The following is a 21510-nucleotide window of genomic DNA, read 5'->3' as shown; positions in this document are numbered from 1 at the left end:
ACGAAAGAACAATATACCTGCTTCCCTAGAGCTTACCTTCCAATAAAGAATCACTACATAAGAAACACACATACCTGCATATATGGACATAGAGTTGAGATTTGTATTTTACATATATATTTGAGATATGTATTTGACATGTCTATATATTTGAAATCTATATCTACATCTTTATCTATATCTATAAATATCAGGTAGTTGTAAGGATCAGGATATAAAAATAAAGTAGGGTTAAGCTGACAGAGTAATGAATGAGGTATTTAATGCTAAACAGAGAAGTGAGAGTAAAAACCTAGACCAGTTTCAAGGCTTGTTCAGAGGTGATGTTGGCCAGGAAGAGGTTGTTGCGTACAGATGGAAAGAAGTAGTCTGGGCACATTTTAGGCTTACATGACTTTCTGATGAAGTAGGATTATGCCACAACTTTTTGCCTTAGGGACTGAAGAAAAAAAATTGCCTTTTTTTGAGATAGAAAATGTGGAAGAATAGATTTAGGGGAGAATAATTAAGGCTTTGGTTGGATGTCTTCATTAAAATTAAAATAGCTCTTTTTCATCATAAATAGCAAGTATTAATTTTAAGAAAAAACACTGATTTCATTCATCTTCCTTTTTAAAAGAGGTTTTGGTAGGTATGTTAGACAAAATTCTAAATCTTTGAGGGGTTATCTGAACCTACATTATTTGAGGATTTAGGTGTGTGTTATTTAATGCATGTTTCTAATTTACTTAATTGATAACTTTCTAAAGAGTAAGTTTAAGTGGGTGACAACTGCCTGAGTATCAGTACAAAGACAGAAAGACTTTGCTGTTCTCCTGACCAGGGTTACTGTTTAACATAAGGCTCTTACATTCCCAAAACACCAATAACATTATATATGTATACACACACATATATGTATATATATGAATATGTATGAGTATATATACTGCTATGAACATATATACTCATTTTATATATATGAGTATATATATGAGTATATATATATTCATATATATATATATTCATAGCAGTGCTATTTACTATAGCCAAGATTTGGAAACAGCCTAAGCACCCATCAGTGGATGAGTGGATAAAAAAGCTGTGATACATTTACACAATGGAATACCATGCAGCATTAAAAAAGATATAACTCTCACATTTTGCACAGCATGGATGGACTTGGAGAAAATTATGCTAAGTGAATTAGGCCAATCAGTGAAAGAAAAATACCACATGATCTCACTTTTATGTGGCATCTGATGAACACAATAAACTAACGAAAAAGATAGTAACAGAAGCTTAGATACATAGAATGGACTGACAGCTGAGGGAAAGGAGGGAGTCAGGGGAAGGGATGAAAGATGGCAAAAAGATTAACCAAAGAACCTTCATGGACATGGACAACAATGTGGGGATTGGCTGGGGGTGGAAAGAGGGTAGGTTTGGGTGAGGGAGGGAAAGGAGAGGAAAGTGGGAACAATTGCAGTATTTTAAACAACAACAAAAATAATAATAATAACAAAATTTAAAAAATAAAATAAAGATCTTACATTATTGTAATGTCAGAAATTACTGTTATTGACACCAGATTCTTTCTCTGATCCTCCCCAACACCAAAAACAGGTACCACAGAAAATAATGATTCTGTGTGGATATTAGGAAACTCACCAACTCATTCAGGGGGTGAAAATTTTCATCCAATGAGACGACACGAAAGTTTACTGAAACAGAAATATTTTCCATCAGTCCCAGAAATCTTAAACCACGCTTATAGGATTGTAAGAAAGGTTTATTAAGGAGCCAGAATTACAGGGATTTAGACTGGGGAATATATAGGGGAGGATCTTTCCTTTTTGAAGTTGTCCTGACTGTAGGCCTCTTTGTACCTGTCTGCCCAGGTTTGTAGATGGGTTTGTCTGTCTGCACAAAGACCAGGCTCTCTTGGTTTTTGACCATCACTGTGGTCCGTCTCCTGAATTCTTGGGTTGCTCCTTTCACTTGGACAGTGAGAAACATAACCTCTTCAGAGGATGAAGACCTTGGGATCTGAAATACAGAAGAAATCCCAAGAGCTTGTTCAGTCTCCCACATTTCCTCCCCCATCCCTGTTCTCCTCCTCCCTGGAGATCTTGCCTCTTTTACTTAACTTCACTCCCTAATTCTTATCATAGAAAATTGGTATGGCTAGGAATTACTTCTGTCATGTTACCAGTAGGGAGACAGAACACAGGATGGAGGAAAACACATCAGTAAGAAAAGTCACCGAGAGTTGTATCATCTTATGGATCAGTCAGTACAGTCTTGATTCAATTATACACTGACCTTTGCGAAGTTTTTGTTATGTACCAAAAGGGCATCATAGGAGCATTTTAAGGCTATGAGAAAGAAAAACACACCATTTTATTGCTATAGGTTATAAGGGTTTTACATATGGGCAACCCTGAAAAGCTATTGGATATTTGCTCATGGTAATTTCGACAACTTTCACTCTTAGAAAGAATATGGGGTGATATCTTCCTGTCATCTCACTACTGGGTGCTTATGTTGAGTATTGGCCTCATTTGCTTTATTAAGCTAATAGGAATTTTCTTTGATCATTAAGTTAATTCTTAATATGTTTATAACTATATGCCTCCCATGGTTGGAAACTGCTGCATAGCCTCTTAATTTCTGCTATATTTAGATTTCTTTCTGAAATCCTTGCCAGCTTCTAAAGCCTTATCTTGACTGAATTCTGGATCCCAATGGCCCTGAACTGAATTCTGGATTCCTGTGGCCCTGACCAATAGAACCAAGTATATTAAGTCAAACAGTCATACTCACAGTGAAGGAGACACAGTGGAATAAGTCCTTCTCTGCCACCAGGTCAGTGAAGAGGCTCCTGTTCTCCCTGACAGACTCCAAGGAAGCACTTACAGTCACTGTCTCATTCAGGTGGCTCAGAAGGAGACAGCCCTTCTCCGGAGTCTCAGTGTGGAGCAGGGAAGGCACCAGCACCATATACTGCCTGGAAATGGGAAGTCCAGTTACAGGAGAGTGTACAAGCAGAGGCATTTTATTCAGAAGCACTGTTTTCTATAAAAATTATTTATACTATCATTAGTTCTATATCAAGAGAAGATATATTGATAAGCATGAAATTAATCATGATTGATATTGATATCTGTTGAATGGTGTGTATGAAATTTATTCAAATTCTTCATACTATCATTAGTCCTATATCAAAAATTATTCATACTATCATTAGTTCTATATCAAAAATTATTCATACTATCATTAGTTCTATATCAAGAGAAGATATGTTGATGAGCATGACATTAATCTTTGCTGTTGAATGGTGTGTATGAAAATTATTCCTTTGTCATCACCAGTGCCATAGCAGTGACCATTTTGCTTGAAGTGAGGCTTCAATAGATTAAAATCTGCAGGTTTGCCTTACTTTAAGAAACCCCAAAATGAACTTCCAGACAAGATGGAGGCATAGGTAGATACACTGTGCCTCCTTGCACAACCAAAAGCAGGGCGACAACAAATTTGAAAACAAGAAACAACCAGAACTGCCAGAAAATTGAACTGTATGGAAGTCTGACAACCAAGGAGTTAAAGAAGAAACACTCATTCAGACCAGTAGGAGGTGTGGAGATGGGCAGCCAGGCAGAGAAGACTCCTGGCAAGGGGGTACTTGGAGGACTGGGGTGGATGGTGGCTGGTGGAATGGGCAGTCCCACATTTGCATGCAGATAAACAAGGAGGAACAACTGAGGAGCAAAGCAGATTGAGCAACCCAGGATTCCCGTGTGGAGAAGTAAAGCCTCAAAACCTCTGAAAAAAACCTGTGGGTGTTGCAGCAGCAGGAGAAACTCCCAGCCTCATAGGAGAGTTTGTTAGAGAGACCCACAGGGTTCTAGAATGTACACAAACCCTTCCATGTGGGAATTAACATCAAAAGGGCCCAATCTGCTTGTGGGTAGCAGCAGAGGTGACTGAAAGCCAGCAGAGAGCTGAGCAAGTGGCATTGCTCCCTCCTGGACCCCTCCTCAACACAGAGCCACAACACAGTGATGTGGGTTGCCCTGCCCTGGTGAATACCTAAGGCTCCACCCCTTACTATGTAACAAGCATGCAAAGACATAAATAATATGGCCCATCTATCAGAACCAGAGTTCAAAACACTGGTAATAAGGGTGCTCACAGAATTGGTTGAGTATGGTTGCAAAATACAGGAAGAAGTGAAAGCTATGAAAAGTGAAGCACTTACAGGAAATAAAGGAAAATGCACAGGGAACCAACAGTGAAGGGTAGGAAACCAGGACTCAAGTCAATGATTTGGACCAGAAGGAAGAAGGAAACATTCAACCAGAATAGAATGAAGAAATAAGAACTCAGAAAAAGAAGGAAAGGCTTAGGAACCACCAGACAACTTTAAATGTTCCAATAACCAAATCATAGGACTGCCAGAAGAAGAAGAGGAAGAGCAAGAAATTGAAAACTTGTTTGGAAAAATCAAAGAAAAACTCCAATCTGGCAAAGAAAATAGACTTTGGCAAAGGAAGTCCAGGAAGCTCAGAGTTCCAAAGAAGCTGGACCCAAGAAAGCACACACCAAAGTACATCATAATTACATTGTCTGAGATTAAAGATACGGAGAGAATTTTAAAAGCAGCAAGAGAGAAGGAGACAGTTACCTACAAAGGAGTACCCATAAGACTGTCAGCTGATTTCTCAAAAGAAACCCTTCTTTCCAAGAAGGGGCTGGAAAGAAGTATCCAAAGTCATGAAAGGCAAGGACCTACTTCCAAGATTACTCTATCCAGCAAAGCTTTCATTTAAAATGCAAGGGTAGATAAAATGCTTCCCAGATAAGGTCAAGTTAAAAGAGTTCATCATCACCAAGCCCTTATTATATGAAATATTAAAGGGACTTATCTAAGAAAAAGAAGATAAAAATATGAACTGTAAAATGAAAACAAACTCACAACTATCTACGACCAAAGCTAAAAAACAAAACAAAACAAACAAACAAAGCAAACAACTAGAACAGGAACAGAATCAGAAATGGAGATCACTCGGAGGGTTATCAGTAGGGAGCTAGAGCAGGGAGAATGGGGGAAAAGGTACAGGGAATAAGAAGCATAAATGGTAGGTACAAAATAGACAGGGGCAGGTAACTCCAAGAAACCCCAAAATAAACTTTCCTAGTATAGGAAATGGAGAAGCCAAAGAACTTACATGTACGACTCATGGACATGAACTAAGGGGGTGGGGAATTTGGGTGGGAGGGGGAGTGCAGGGCAGAGGGGAATAAAGGGGAGAAAATAGGACAACTGTAATGGTATAGTCAATAAAAATATTTAAAAGAAAAAATAAAAATAGAAAAGAAGCTCTAAAATGTAAGCACCTGAAGCCCTGGCTGGTGTAGCTCAGTGGATTGAGCGCATTATAATACACAATGTTGTATTATAAACCAGGAATTAAAAAATCTGATTCCAGCCCTGGCTGGCGTAGCTCAGTGGATTGAGCACAGGCCTGCGAACCAGAGGATCGCAGTTTGATTCCCAGTCAGGGCACATGCCTGGGTTGCAGGCTGGTTCCCTGCAGACCAACTCCCAGCAGGGGATGCACGAAAGGCAACCATACATTGATGTTTCTCTCCCTCTCCTTCCCCTCTAAAGATAAATAAATAAATAAATAAAATCTTAAAAAAAATGTAAGCACCTGAATTCAAAGTATGCTAATTATATGTAGTGATGTTATAAATCTATTTTACATTAAGATTGCTGTATAAAGCATGCAAACTCTCAGGTGAGATGCTGAGAAAATCAATTTATAAAACTTTCATTGAATTTTTATATTTATATTTAATGTATATCATATATATATATATATATATATATATTCAACAAATCTGAGAAAATGGCATGGCAAGCACTTACTTTCTACTTTACAGATGTGGAATCTGAGACTCAAGGCAAATGAGTCATTGGTTTAAAGTCTCAGTTGTGGTAAACAACTAATGAACTCTTAGTGTGTTACCTAACCCTGTATGTTTGCTCTTAAAATATTTGCTTTTCATTCCTGGCTAGACAATGGCTCCACTCAGAAATGGTCTTCTAGTGATTGAATTTTGGGTCTTGGTAACTAGTCAGCAACATAGAAACATTTCCAATACCCTTATATAAACCTTTATTGACCCTGTAGTTTTCAAACATTTTTTTATTGAGTTTATTGGGGTGATATTGCAAAACCGTGCGGGTTTCAAGTGTACAAGTCAACAAAACATCTGCCGCTGCATCATGCACCCATTGCCAAAGTGAAGTTGCTTCTCACTCCCATTTACTCCCCCTTTGGCCTCTTCTGCATCCCTCCAACTCTCTTTCCTCTGGCTATCAGCACACTGTTGTCCGTGTCCATAAGTCCTTCTTCCTTTTTGCTCAATCCCTCTACACCCTAACCTCCCCACTGTCCCCCTAGCTATCATCTATTCTCCACCTATGAGGGTATGTAAACTTAACTTTAACTCTTCTTTTAAATTTAATATGATGATAACCATGGCTCATGTGGCTCAGTGGATTGAGTGTTAGCCTGTGAACCAAAAGGTTGCAAGTTCAATTCCCAGTTAGGGCACATGCCTAGGTTGGAGACCAAGTCCCTGGTTGGGGAGGCAACTGATCGATGTTTCTGTCCCTCTCTTTCTCTCTCCCTTCCCTCCTCTCTAAAAATAAATAAATAAAAATTTCAAACATTTTTAATGTGACCATAAAGTTGCAAATGTTGAACATTTTCTTCTGGTTTCAGTTATTTTCAAAAGTCTTATTCACGTACAACTGATCAAAACAAAATAAATATATTTCAAATTATAATACATACACATTAGATACAAAATCAAAATGCTTTTTAAGCACATCTTAATTGAATGATGCACTTTTTTATATATCAATGAGTGGCTATTCCCTATTGCAAGAATTAAACAAGGTCTATATTATATTTTTGGTTTACATAGATGTAAGTGCCATGAAAAATTATTTGCATAAAAGTAAGTGACAAATGAAACAATTATATATCATTATTATTAATTTTTGTAATTTGCAATTAATGTGCCAGAAATCACCCAGTGCTCTACTATCAAGAATTGTTTCTAATCAATTAGCTGGTATTTTCTTTAGATCTTCCTTCAATTTTGTTGAAACAATAAAATTTTTCACTACACAATTTGCAAAGGATTCTCTCTCTTGTCCTTAGAATCCATCACCTTTCCAACATCAATATCAACATCAATCAGTATTTCAAATTGTTCCTTTCTTTGGCACCCTAAAGATATTTATACTCCAGGAGTTCCGGCCAAGATGGAGGCATAGGTAGAAACCCTTTGCTTCCTTGCACAACCAAAAGGAGGATAACAACCAATCTAAAACCAATAAATGGCCACAAGTGCCAGAAAATCAAACTGCATGGAACTCTGACAACCATGGAATTAAAGAAACAGTCAAATAGAACTTCCAGACCAGTAAGGTGGCCAATGGAGAGCACCCTGGGTGAGGCGGTGGACTGTAGGGGCGGGGCTCACTGCAGCTGGTGGCAGGCTGCCCAGGTGGGGCTGACTTAAGGGGAAACTGAGACTCAGAGGTGGCCTTGGACTCTGACAGTTGCCTCAGTGGGAGAAACTCCCAGTCTCACATTGGAAAGCGGGTCTACAGCCAAGCAGGGGAGTTGCATTGTTCCCTCTCTGGCCCCTCCTGGACAGGCAGTGCTGCAGCACAGCAAGGAAGTTTGCCCTGCCTGCACCAGTACCTAAGGCCCCGCCCTCTTACAACTTACCAGGAGCCCCAAACAAAGAAGTCGGGCCAAAATGAAAGAACAGAACAAACCTTAGAAAGAGAGCTAAGTGAGGAGGATACAGCCAACCTATCTGATGGAGAATTTAAAGCCCTGGCAATCAAAATGCTCACAGGACTGATTGAGCTTGGTTGAAAAATGAAAGAACAAATGAAAGACACCCAAAATGAAATAAAGCACGATAGATATTCAGGAAACCAACAGTGACAGGAAGGAAACCAGGACCCAAATCAATGATCTGAAACAAAAGAAAGAAATAAACATCCAACTGGAACAGAAAGAAGAAACAAGAATTCAAAAAAGTGAAAAGAGTCTTATAAACTTCTGGGACGACCTGAAATATTCCAATATATATCTGAATTATAGGGGTGCTAGAAGGAGCAGAATAATAGCAAGAAATTGAAAACTTATTTGAACAATCAATGAAGGAAAACTTTCCCAATCTGGCAAAGGAAACAGACTTTCAGGAAGTCCAGGAAGCCCAAAGAGTTCCAAAAAAAAATTGGACCCAAAGAGGAATACACCAAGGCACATCATAATTACATTAACCAAAATTAAAATGAAGGAGAGAATTCTAGAAGCAGCAAGAGAAAAGGAGGCAGTTACCCACAAAGGTATTCTCATAAGGCTATCAGCTGATTTCTCAAAAGAAGACTTACAGACGAGGAGGGGCTGGAAAGAAGTATTTGAAGTCATGAAAAGCAAGGACCTACATCCAAGATTGCTCTATCCAGCAAAGTTATCATTTAGAATGGAAGGGTATTTAAAGTGCTTGCAAGATAAGGTCAAGTTCAAGGAGTTCATCATCACCAAACCCTTATTATATGAAATGTTAAAGGGACTTATTTAAGAAAAGGAAGATAAAAAATGTGAATAGTAAAATGACAACAAACTCATGACTGTCAACAAATGAACCTAAAAAAATAAAAGAAAGTAAAACAACAAAAACAAAAACTAAGTAAACAACTAGAACAGGAACACAATCAGAGAAATGGAGATCACATGGAGGGTTTTCACTGGGGAGCGGGAGGGGAAGAATGGGGGAAAAGGTACAGGGAATAAGAAGCATAATTGGTAGGCATTAAATAGATGGGGAGGGGTCAAAATGATACAAGAAACAGAGAATTCAAAAGACTTATATGTACAACCCATGGACATGAACTAAGGTGGGGGTGCTGGAGGGCTGGGGGTGCAGGGTGGAGGGGGGATATAGGGGGGAAAATTGGGAAAACTGTAATAGCATAATCAATAAAATATACTTAAAAGAGATATTTATACTCCAGACAATGCTCCATGGTAACATCTGATTGAGAGAGTGATTTTTCTTTCTCTTATAAAGTGGAAGATGGGCAATTAAGACAGGGGAAAGTAAGAAAGGACAAATACCATGGTCTCAAGCAGATCAGTATGAATGTGAGAATCTGAAAATTGATTCCTTTAAAAGTATCCACTTTTAATGCCCCTTAGAAAGTCTTAGTATATCCCCAGATAATTTAGAGATTCAGAGATCCAGAGAATTTAAGAAACATGGTTAAGAATAAGTAAAGAATGAATAAACCAGATTTATGATATTTCACCATTGGATGAAACCTTAGATGTAAGAAGATGGCAGTTTCATAGAGAAGATGAATGATACAATGGGGAATCTAAAATAAAAGATTCTTTTTCTTAAGTCTTAAAGATGAATTTTAAAAAGCAAGCAAAAATTTAAAACAGATAACTAAGTGGTTACTCTGCAGAATATTTCAATTCAAAGCAGAAAATAAAGTAAGGAAAGGAGTCTTTCAGTTTATGCTCTGTGGAAAACTTACGGTTGTCCAGAGGCCGAGGCATCTGCAAGCAGCAAGACCAGAAGGAGAAGAGTCAGACTTGGATGGAGTTTGTTCTTCCCCATGCTGCAGGGAGAAGGGGCCGAAGGAACCAGCCTGGGCTGCACTCGACTCCCTGCCGTTGGTCTGGGACCAAGCATTCCTCAGAGCAACTAAGCTTTATGCTGCTTCTCTGAGCAAACAGGAAGTTCCTCCCACACCAGGTGTCTAAACAAAGTTGAGGTCTCTGAACATTCTCTGGAAAGATCATTGCTCTCAGGGGCCTCATTACGGTCGAGGTTAATTCCTGGTGGGCCTAACTGTCAGGCTAAATACAATTCCTGGAGGGATAAAATCCGCATTCCTGTAAGTACTCACTCTCTCTGGGTTTTACTATAGAGCAGCTAATCGGCTTTTAAACCCCTTCTCTCTCCGATTTCTGCCTTCCACCTCCCATGGCACATTTTATGGCTTTCCTTGCATCTTTCGCATGAATAGTTGGTAAGGGAAGCTACAATTTAAACAATACTGCACAGGTTCAAAATAGATATTTTGCTGTGAGCCTGCAAGTTTTCCCTTAGATATGCCTACCTTAAATGTTGAAGCTGTTTCAGAATTCAGTTGTCTTCTATGGAAATGATACCGGACTAAGCTATTAGGTTTTTGACCTTAGGGATGTTACTGGATTGCAGATGAAGAGCCAGCCCCTGGAAGAATGATAATTGAAAACATTTTCCTGTATTAAAAAATGGAACAGATGAGAGGAGAAGCAGCAGAGACCCAACAACAAGCTTTGCCCTACTGTGCCTAACAAAGAGCCCAGGTGCCTTTACCGTATACTGAACAAATTTTGTTACTGACTTTGAAACATGCTGCTCCTTACCAGTCTTCAATCATATAAACTATGTTTTCTATCTCTCCACCCATTTCTTTATCCAACTACTGGACTTATTTTATGTCATGTTAAATATTTTAAATATAATAAATATTTTATTTATTTATTTTTGGAGAGTGGGGGAAGGAGGGAGAGAAACGTGGATTGGTTGTCTCTCACACACCTCCAACTGGTGACCTGGTCTGCAACCCAGGCGTGTGCCGTGACTGGGAACAGGCAACCTTTCAGTCCGTAGGCCAATGCTGAATCCACTGAGACACACCAGCCAGGTTTTTAAAATAAGTATTTTAGAGCCAAGTAGGGCTAGGTATCATGTAAAATCATGGAGATAGAATGTGAATTGGTACAATTATATAGGTGAGAGATGAGAGTATTTTGAACTAGGGTATTCATAATAAGTTTGAAAAGAGGTTGACAGATGTATATTATATATAAAGGTAAAATTAAAATGATCATGAATATATGAATGTGATGGGTAAAGGAGAATGTGGTTTTCAATTTTCCTGCCTGTTGACTGAGTTAATTGTGTTGTCTTTCACCGAGTGAGCAAAACAGAGGAAACAGGATGGGAACAAAAGGACAGCAGAGCTGAAGGTTAGAAAGAGTTGTTTTAGAATCTCTCTGTGGGAGTTTCAAGAATTAATGTTCATACAGAGTATGTCATTTTCATCTAGAATTTAGAGCAGTGTTACGTAATAGAAATAAATCTGAGCCTCCTATGTAACTACTTTTTCTAGTAGCCACATTAAACAAAAGAAACAGAATAATTTTAACATTGTTTTACTTAGCGTGCCCAAATATTATCATTTCCACCTTTAGTCAGTATAAAAGTTATTAATGAGATACTTTACTTATTTTTTTGTACTAAGTGTTTGAAATTTGGTGTGGATTCTATAGTCACAATGCATCAATTTAGACTAGCCACATTGTAAGCACCTAATTGCCCTGTGGCTACTGGTCACTATATTTGACATAGTCGGCCTGGAGCAATGTTTTTCAAATTATGGGTCAGCATTATAGTGAGTTATGATATCATGATCAGTGAGTCATGACCAAGATTTTTAAAAATGAAACAGAATATAATAAAATAGAAAATACAGTGTATCGAAAAGGGTAAGCGAAAATATTGACTTTTGGAAACATCTGTTTCACATAATTTTAGCAGGAACTGCTGGTTGTGTCCTCTTCCCTCTTCTCCAATTTGATTTTTCATAATAGAACTCACAGAGTGTCTTTTATTTTCCTCTGGAAGGGTTGTGGCTACGTTCTGGTGACTGGAGTGGGAGTACAAGTGATGTATGCAACTTTCAGTTCATGACTTAAAAAGGAAGGGTTAGATTTCGTGCTATCCCTTTCTTCCTTACCCCAGGTTGGAGTACAGACATGATGGCTGTGTACGAGCTTCTGCCAGAGACCATAAGATGGGAGCCTTGTGACGAGGAAGGCAGATGACAAGCGAGACACAGCCTCGGTCCCTGAATCATCTAGACTGGACTTTCACTTAAGAGAAAAGGGAATTCTCTTATTTAAGCCACTGCGTTTTGAGGTCCCTTTGTTGAAGCAGTAAAAACTTGTATCTTAACTAATAAAATTTCTCTTTCTTTATCAATTTCTCTGTCTTGATCACCTATATTCGTAACTATGAGTGTCCTAGGTTACAATGTACAAAATTGACATTGTGAAAATGTGATTACAGAATGTACAAAATTATTATTGTGGGTCAAATTTAAAGCAATGTGAGCACTACAAGTTTATGGAGATCTGGCCTACTTACATGGATTAAAGGTTTATCAGCTTATGGAGAAAGCTGATGCTATTGAAGTAGATGATAATACCCTGGTGGGGTGTGTTGATGAAAAAGAAAGAGCCCAGGGCAGAGCCCCGAGGGATGCTAGTATCTGGGTGATGGACAGGGTCACTCAAATGGAAGAGAAGGGGCAGAGAGAGAAAGAGAGCAATAACCAGGAAAGTAGAGATCTGTTAGTACCAAGGAAGGAACAGTTAAGAAAAAATAGTCAAGAGAATATTTTTACTAGTCATAATGATTGGGGCTTTAGCCAAGACATCAATATTAATAGCATACAAAATAAAAAATAATAATTTCAAAAGTTTTCATGATTTTTTAACATGTTGATTCAAAATATAACAGAACTTAAATTGACTTTTAAGAAACTGGAAATAGTTAAACACTAATTTGTAAGCTAATGACTTAAAGTAGGAGAGGGACAATAGCATTAACAGCATTTGGTTGGTGCCTTGTGATGAATTACAAAGATAATCTGTAAGTATTGACATGGTTAACAATGCTTGTGGGGTGAATTTATACTGTGACTTTCCTATGTCAAAACATAAGCATTAAAACTTTGTATAGGTACTGTCACATTGCCTTTTAACAATGACTCTGCCAGTTGTCTTCTATCAACAGGACTAATCCTTGAGGATTAGTGGTGTTGAATACCTTCTCATATAGCCATTGGCTATTTGGATGTCTTTTTTTTTTTTTTTTTGAGAAATGTCTGTTCAGACTCTTTGCATATTTTAAAGTCAGATTATTTGCTGCTTTTTTTGCTTTTGAGTTAAATCAGTTTTATATATATTTTGTGCATTTACCTCTTGTCGTTTATATAATGCACTGATATTTTCTCCCATTCCATAGCTTACCTCTTCTGTTTGTTTTTGTTGTTTGTGCTTTTTTTGTGTCATATCCAGGAAATCATTGCCCAGTCAGGCGTCTAGAAGCTTTTCTCCTTTGTTTTCTTTGAAGAGTTGTATTATTTCAGGTTTCACATTTAAGTTTTTAAGTCATTTGAACTGATTTTTGTGTACAGTGTAAGATAAGGTTTCAATTTCATTCCTTCGCATGTGTGAAAAATTGGCATAGGTTGAACCACCTTCAGACGGAGTTGGGCAGCCATTCCAGAGGAACCGCATCGCACGTCTTACTCCTTGAACCTTTGGAATGTCTGAACTGGCCAGAGCAACCTTTGGAATGGGCCACAGCTGTACTGTGTTCTCAACAATTGTAAAGTTAACAGAAAAGCAGACCTTCTGTCTATGAGGAATGGTAATTGAAGTCATTCTTCAGAATCAGCAAATAGCCTTGTATATCTAAAGAGTAACAGCTTATTAGCATTCAAAAATTTCATTTCTTCTACTTATGTAATTGTTTTTCTCCTTCCTTTCTATTATAAACACTCCTTGCCTTTATCCCATAACAGAACACTGTTTGGATTTCTGCCTGAAACACTTGTTGCCTCCTACTTTTGATTTTTAAGGTTAACATGTGTTTGTCCAATTTCTCCAACATCATTTATTGAACAGACTACTTTTCCCATTGTAAAGTCTTGGCAATGTTGTTGAAGATTTGTTGACCATTCATGGAGGGATTATATTTGTTTCATTGGTCTCTGTCTCCTTTTTTTATGCCAGTGCCATACTATTTTGATTACTATAGTTTTGTAATATGTTTTGAAATAAGGCCTTGTGATACCTCTAGTTTTGTCTTTCTTGTTCAAAATTCCTCTGACTATACGCAGTCTTACGTGGTACAAAATGAATTTTAGGATTGTTTTTCTATTTTTTCAAGAAATGTCACTGAGATTTTGATGAGATTGCATAGAACCTATAGATTACTTTGGGAAGTATGAACATTTTAACAATGTTAATTCTTGCAATACAACACAGGATGTGCTTCTATTTACTTGTGTCTTTTAACATTTCTTTCATCAATGTTTTATTTGTCTATCTATTTATTGAAAAGATTTAATTTAATTGTTGTTTAAGTGCAGTTTTCTGTCTTTTACTCCCATCCCAGCTCACCCCCCATGCTCCCCCACCTCCCTCTTTCCAGTCCCCCTAGTTTTATCCATGTGTCCTTTATACTTGTTCCTGTAAACCCTTCCCCTTTTCCCCTGAAATTCCCTCATCAATGTTTTATAGTTCACTGTATAGATCTTTAACTCTTTGTTTGCGTTTATTCCTAAGTATTTTATTATTTTTGATGCCATCTTAGTAACCTTTCAGATAGGCTGTTAGAGTTTAGGGTGACAAGTGACTTTTGTATGTTGATTTTCTATCCTGCAACTTCACTGAATTTATTTATTAGTTCTAACAATGGGTGTGTGTGTGTGTGTGTGTGTGTGTGTGTGTTGTTTGGAGTCTTTAGGGTTTTCCACATATAAGATTATGAGATCTGTAAACTGAGATAGTTTTATTTTTTCCTTTCAAATATGGATGCTTTTTATTTCTCCTCCTGCTCTTCCCGATCCTCCCCCTTCTTCTTGGGTGATTGTTCTGGCTAAGACATCCACCACTGCGTTGAATAGAAGAGGAGACAGCAGGCATCCTTGCATTTTTTGTCAATTTAAGAGTGGAGTTTTCAACATTTTACCATTGAGTATTATATTAGTAGTGAGCTTTTCTTAAGTATTTTTTTGTATGTGTGTGTTGGGGTAAATTTTTTCTACACCTAATTTATTGAAAGTTTTCAACATGAAACAATTTTGAATTTTGTTAAATACTTTTCCTGCATGTATTGAGATAATCATGTGATTTTTATCTTTTATTGTGTTAATGTAATGTGTCACATTGATTGATTCATGTGTATGTTGAAGCACCCTCAAATATCGGGGATAAATCCAACTTGATCATGATGTTCAATTTAGTTTGTTAGTTTTTGTAAAAAAAATTTGCCTCTATGTTTATTAGTTTTTGTTTATCTGGGAAAGTCACATTATTACTGATTTTTCATGATCCTGTGAGCCTTGCACTGGTGTCCCTGCATTTGAGTGAGCAGTCTCTCTTTCATTCTTTATGGACTGGTTTCGGAAGGTTCTTTGTCCCGCAGGTTCCTAGACTGGCAGGACTGCTCCTGGGCGTCACAGATCACCGTCCAGGGGGTGGAGGCAGGTTCTCACGGATGCTTTGGATCCTCAGTTGGTTCAGTGGACTGTGGGGGCAGATAGTGTCGTTTCTCCAGCGTACCTGGAGGACAGGACTGCCTTTGGGGCTGTGGTTGAGTCGGGTCAGGTCTGTGGTAGACAGGTCTGGTATTGAAGTCACAGATGGACATGGTTCCTGCTAGTTCCGTGGACAGGTGGGCCTGATGGAAGGGCCGAATATGAGCAAGGCTGAAGCCGAGTCCACAGGGAGGTGGGGCTACGTTCAGAGTTGCAGCCAGATTCGTGATTGGTTGGTTTGCTAATGGGACGTATATCTGCCTTCTCAAGGCAGCTTTCTTCAGTCTTGGGCGTCATTAAGGTCAAAGATTTACACCTGGATCTCAAATCCACAATAAAGACATTTTGTATGTACACACTTGCCAAATTGGAATTTATGTGAGAGGATAAATTCTAGGTACTTCTTATTGTGCCATCTTGCTGATGGTACATATGTCGATTTTTATTAGAAAGTAAAAAGTGTTCATTTTTATTAAATGAAATAAGTTGAAGATTTCCTGTAATTGGAATAACTATTTTATGACACAGTTTTTATAAATGGAGTTTAAATGACCTGATTAAACCTTGTGCACTCTCTTTCCTTCCTGAAGCAAATCTCCACACATGGGCACATCTGTAGTTTCAGGTTCTCCCTTGTTTGGGAAGCAATGGGAGTTACTAATCTTACGAGATTCTTTAACCTTTTCTTTAACATTTATAGTTATTTACTGCAAGTCTAACTCAATGGCATTTTTAAATGATTCATTTACTCTGAGTTTTTCCAGCAACTTCAACATAGTTTTATATAAAAACTGAAACTCTTTTCTACATTTATATCATTTGTGTGATATTGCTAAAATTTGTAATTATAATAATGCAACTGCACAACTGCGTATTTGGCATGATACCAAATGATTCTGAGTAAGCCTATAACTCAACTGTTGGAAACAAAATTGTTTGGGGGTATTAGAGATTATTATTAACCACAAGCATTTAATATTTCATTGGTTTTATTTCCTGAAATGGAGAATATTATTTCAAATGGTAAGTGTCTTATGTGAAACCGAGGTAAGAAAGTTTCTCCTACAATTCACCTAAATGTTAACATAAACGTAGTATCCTATTGAAACTATTTTGAAGGAGTAACAACTGTTACTTTGCCATGTTTAAGACAAATCTACTCTGTGAAACAGCTCCTCTTTGTGACATAGAATTCTCTGGGAGGGAAATTCCACTTTTGTCTGCTGTTCCTCCTGTGACTCATCTTTGTATGAACCAGGCTTAAAAAAGAAAAAAACATTCTGTGGCATTCTGTCACATATTGCATTGTACATTTATATCGCATTTTGTTTACACGTTCACCTATCAATGCACACTGAAGTTGTTTCTGACTTTTGGGTATTGTGAATAGTGTTGCTCAGAACATGAGTGTGCTAATATCTCTTTGAGACCCTGCTTTCAATTTCTGGGAATCCGTATCCCGAGAGGTAAGGATCATATGATAGTTCTAGTTTCAATGTTTTGAGGAGCCACCAGACTGTTTTCCAGGGTGGTTGCACTGTTTTGCAATCCTACCAATAGTGCACAGGGTTCCGATTTCTCCACGGTTTTTAAAATTTATTATTTATTATTTATTATTTTTATTTAATTCTTGTTCAAGTACAGTTTTCTGTCTTATATTCCCAGTCCTGTCTGCCCCACGCCCAGTGCTCCCCACCTCCCTCCCATTTCTGCCTCCCACCCTTAGTTATTGTCCACGTGTCCTTTATACTTGTTCACGTGAGTCCATCCCCTTTTTCCTTATGATTCTCTCCCCTCTCCCCTCTGGACCCTGTCAACCTGTTCTGTATTTGAGTGTCTTTGGTCATATTTTGCTTGCTTGTTTGTTTTATTGTTTAGATTCCTGTCAATGGTGATATCATATGGTATTTGTCTTTCATCGCCTGGCTTATTTCGCTCAGCATAATGCTTTCCAGTTCCATCCATGATGTCGCAAAGGGTAGGAGCTCCTTCTTCCTTTCTGCAGCATAGAATTCCATTGTCTCCATGGTTTTTTTGATAGTAGCCATCCTAACGTGTGTGAGATGATATCTCACTCTGTGTGTGTGTGTGTGTGTGTGGCATCTTATGCTATTTATTTCTGGTTTATTTTTTATTTTTCAATTACAGTTTATATTCAGTATTACTCCGTATTAGGTTCAGGTGTGCAGCACAGTGGTTTGACAGTCATGTACTTTACGTAGTCGTCCCCCTGCTATTTCGAGTACTCACCTGGCTCCATACCTATTTATCACAGTATTATTGACTATATTCCCTGTGACCAGAAAGAGTCACATCTCTGTGACTATTCTGTAACTACCAATTGTACTTGTTAATGCCTTCACTTTTTTCCACCAAACCCTATAACTCTGCTCCCCTCGTAGCTCTGTGAAACTAGAGTCTATTTAGTAAATTTATTTTGTTGTTTAAATTCCACATATAAGTGAAATCATATGATATATGTCTTTCTCTGTCTGACTTATTTCACTTAGCATAATACCCTCTAGGGCCATCCACGCTGTCACAAATGACAAGATTTCCTGCTTTTTTGTGGCCAACTGGTTTTCCATTGTGTGAATGTACCACAACTTCTTTAATCCACTCACCTATTGATAGTTTGGCTGCTGCCATATGTTGGCTCTTGCAAATAACACTGCACTGAACATGGGGGCATATATTGTTATATTGTTTCACATTAGTGTTTTGGGTTTCTTTGGATATACATCCAGAAGTGGAACTCCTGGGTCCTAAGGCAATTTCATTTCTGATTTTTTGAGACACCTCCACATTCTTTCCCATAGTGGTTGTACCAAATTGCAATCCCGCCAACAGTGAGTGCTCTAGGGTTCCCTTTTCTCCACATCCTTGCCAATACTTGTTGTTTTATTGATTCATTGATGATAGCCATTCTGGCAAGTGTGAGGTGGTGCCTCCTTGTGGTTTTGATTTGCATTTCTCTGGTGATTAGTGATGTTGGCTTAACTAACTGTGCAATATTCTTTTCTCTATCCATCTTGAAGTTATGGGTGGCTACTTCACTACTCTGGCCAGTGACATATAAATGGAAAATTTCTGAGTAGGCTTATGGATAACTTTTGCTTTCTTAATAAAAAGAGGAAAAATGTCAGTGGCATGCTGTTGAATGTCCTTCATTGTTCCAGCATAGAAAATTGATGTAATGTGTGATGTTTCAATGGCCATCTTGAGATGCTGAAACAACAACCAGGAATATGAAGATCTGCATGCTAAGCCAGTCCGAAAGATGGAAAGGGCCTTAGTCTCAGCCAGCATTATTGGGCAATGGCGTTCATTAACCTTGGAATGTCAACCTGTCCACTCCTCCCTTATTTGTTTAAGTAAACTTCAGCTGCTTTTCTGTTATTTATTGCCAGAGGGGTTCTTAGCTGATACACAGGCATTTGCAAAATATATTCTAAATAGATAGTTCAGTGACCCCGAAGATGTGGGGGTGGTAGGTGACCTGCAAGTGCGGAAGTTAAGCTTGGCTGGGACTTAGGGATAAGACTAGAGAGAGGGAGAGGGAGGATTAGGACCTTGTGTGCTATAAGAAAGAATTTGGATTTTATTCCTTAGGCATGTACATAGACAGTGACGTGAGTTGGGCATGGGAGAAACATGGTTATTCTGGTAGGAGCATGGCATAACATTGGGAAAAGGCAATTTAGGAGGCAAGGAGACCTTTCAGGAGCCCATTTCAATGGTTGGTGAGAGAAATGAGGCTTTAAATTAAGGTTGCAATAATGGAGAGAGAGAGAAAAAATGGATTCGAAGTATACTGGGCATGAGTTTAGTATTAATGGGTGTATTAGAGAAATTATATTACTGCACTTTATCACATCCAAGACACCATTGATATAAAAGACAGCACTATCAAATAACCCATCTAATTAAATTATGATACGTGACCGATGGTCAAAAACATCCTGATTAAAAAAATGTAAAAAACTGTGTATCTTAGAATCAGTGACAGCTAGTAATAGCTAATTTTATAGACACTATATGTTTTGATTATTTCACTTAGTGTTCTCAAAAATTTATGAAATAGTTATGTACTTTTTCATTTTAGAGATGATAAATAGAACATGACTCTATGTATAATAATGCTAATAAAAAGAGAAAAAGTAGGTACAGAAAAAGTAGGAAATATTAGATACCTTGAATTTGAGCCTATCTAGAAATAACCAGTGAAGCTGTTCAATAGGGAGTCAGTAGAGAATTGAGTATAAAGTTCAGAAGTTAAGGGGAAAAAGGATTGATTGGTTGGGTCATTCAGTTATTTAGTCAATATTTAAGGGAATGCTATAAATTAGGCTCTGTATTGGGTACTGGAGATAGAATGACAAGCAAAGCAGTCAAGTTGAGATGATGGGCGTTGTTTACTCAGTCCACATGTATTTTAACGCATACTCTGTGACAGACACTGTTTTGTGGTTCACAAAAGCCATATATCTCTGCCACTGGGGAGTCTATATCCACTTCCATCAAAATGAAAGAATGTGGCTACCGAGAGACATGTGAGCCTGCTGACAGATTCAAATTCATGATTACGAACTTGGGTACAAACACAGTGCCCCCCCCTGCAATGCCACTACTGTATGGCTGGAGTAACTTTATTCTCCCATTCTCCCAGGTCAGAATTTTACACCTTTTGTTATCTCTTCAATATTCCAAGTGCTTTCCTTCCTGCTTTCTTTCAACTAATGTCACTGTTTATTTCACTGCAAGAATAGAAATGACCAGAAGTCAAAGTTCTGATCTTCCCCCAGTGCAGAAACTGCTGGCTCCTCTGCATCAGTACCTGGGTATTCTGCCTTCTCTTGTGTTATCTTGGATGAGCTGTCTGTGCATCTAAATCAAAACCGTGATTTTTATTTCTGTACTGGACCTTATCTCTGTTTCACACGCTCAAACACTTCAGAACTAAAATTCCTACCCCTCTCTACTGCACCAAAAAGTTTTTCCTGTTAACCTTATCATTCTCATCAGTGTATAAATATATATATTTCATCCAGGAAAACCCAAAATCCTTGTCTATACACTTTCCTCTATGTACCACCTAGTATTTTTGCTCCCTTTGTCACAGTATTTGTCCAAACTTATCTCCTGCTTCTTTTTTCCCTGTTGTTTCCTAAACCACTCCCATCAGGCTTTATCTTCTCCATTGAACCTAAACAGTTTTTGGCAAAGTCAAAAATGTTGCCATGTTGCTAATTTCAGTGGTAAAGCCTCAGTTCTCTTTTTATTCTGTCTTTCAGAAGCAACTGACATATTTTCTGACTCTGTCCCTGAAATCCTTCTTGAAGAAATTTCTTTACTTGGATTTCAATGCCCCATACTCTGATTTTCTGTCAATTATTTTCAGGATCCTTTGCTGACAATTTGTCTTCCTGACACTTAAACATTGCTGTGTCTCAAAGTCCAGTCCTCTGACTTCATTTCTTCTTAAGTAATTTCATTGTAAATTAGGCGATGAACTCACTAACATATATGTGACTCACATTTCTCAAATATTTTTGCATAAAGATATCATAATTTCTCAAGATTTTTTGCCAGTGTTGTGTTAGAAAGTGGCTGCCTCTTTATCTATACTACTAGTAATTGATTCTTTTCCTCTCCTTTCATTTACCCATCTACAGCATTGGTTGATCATGCATTGAGTTCAAGGTGAACAATTCTTCCTCAAAATACAGTGAGTTTCGTTTTTTATAAACTCTTGTGGATATACATTATTGGTATACACAGAGCATTGTACTTGAATAAACAATACAGTCAAGGTGGCGTGGTGGAGCAATTTCTCACAGCAAAGCACCAACACCAATTCCAGTGGTATCAATGATGTGTCTAAGTACAGAGAAGAAAGGAACTCAAAATTCTTCTCATGAATTGAATGTAGCATCCACATCCAAACCTGGCAAAGGTAACATGAAGAGACTAATCTCACTTATAAATATTGATAAAATCTTAAATGAAGCATTAGTAAACATAGTCCAGTGGCA

General features: G+C 37.9%; 1 protein-coding gene across 1 annotated transcript in view; it reads right to left on the bottom strand.

Moving 5' to 3' along the window:
• Nucleotides 1–9812, bottom strand: part of LOC119002132 (alpha-2-macroglobulin-like) — a 45850-nt gene extending 36038 nt beyond the window's left edge. Inside the window, exons 1-4 of the mRNA XM_037067801.1 lie at nucleotides 9626–9812; nucleotides 2806–2989; nucleotides 1869–2028; nucleotides 1651–1703 (exon numbers count right to left, since the gene is read on the bottom strand). Of these exons, the coding sequence (XP_036923696.1) occupies nucleotides 1651–1703; nucleotides 1869–2028; nucleotides 2806–2989; nucleotides 9626–9783 (555 nt within the window). The 5' untranslated portion in view covers nucleotides 9784–9812. The remainder of the gene's footprint in view (nucleotides 1–1650; nucleotides 1704–1868; nucleotides 2029–2805; nucleotides 2990–9625) is intronic.
• Nucleotides 9813–21510: the final 11698 nt, after the last annotated feature.

This window comes from Sturnira hondurensis, unplaced genomic scaffold (assembly GCF_014824575.4).
Source record: "Sturnira hondurensis isolate 20B ecotype Veracruz unplaced genomic scaffold, ASM1482457v3 Scaffold0017436, whole genome shotgun sequence".
Classification (NCBI taxonomy): domain Eukaryota; kingdom Metazoa; phylum Chordata; class Mammalia; order Chiroptera; family Phyllostomidae; genus Sturnira; species Sturnira hondurensis.
The sequence above is the reverse complement of the archived record's forward strand: the minus strand, read 5'-3'. Positions and strand labels throughout refer to the sequence as shown.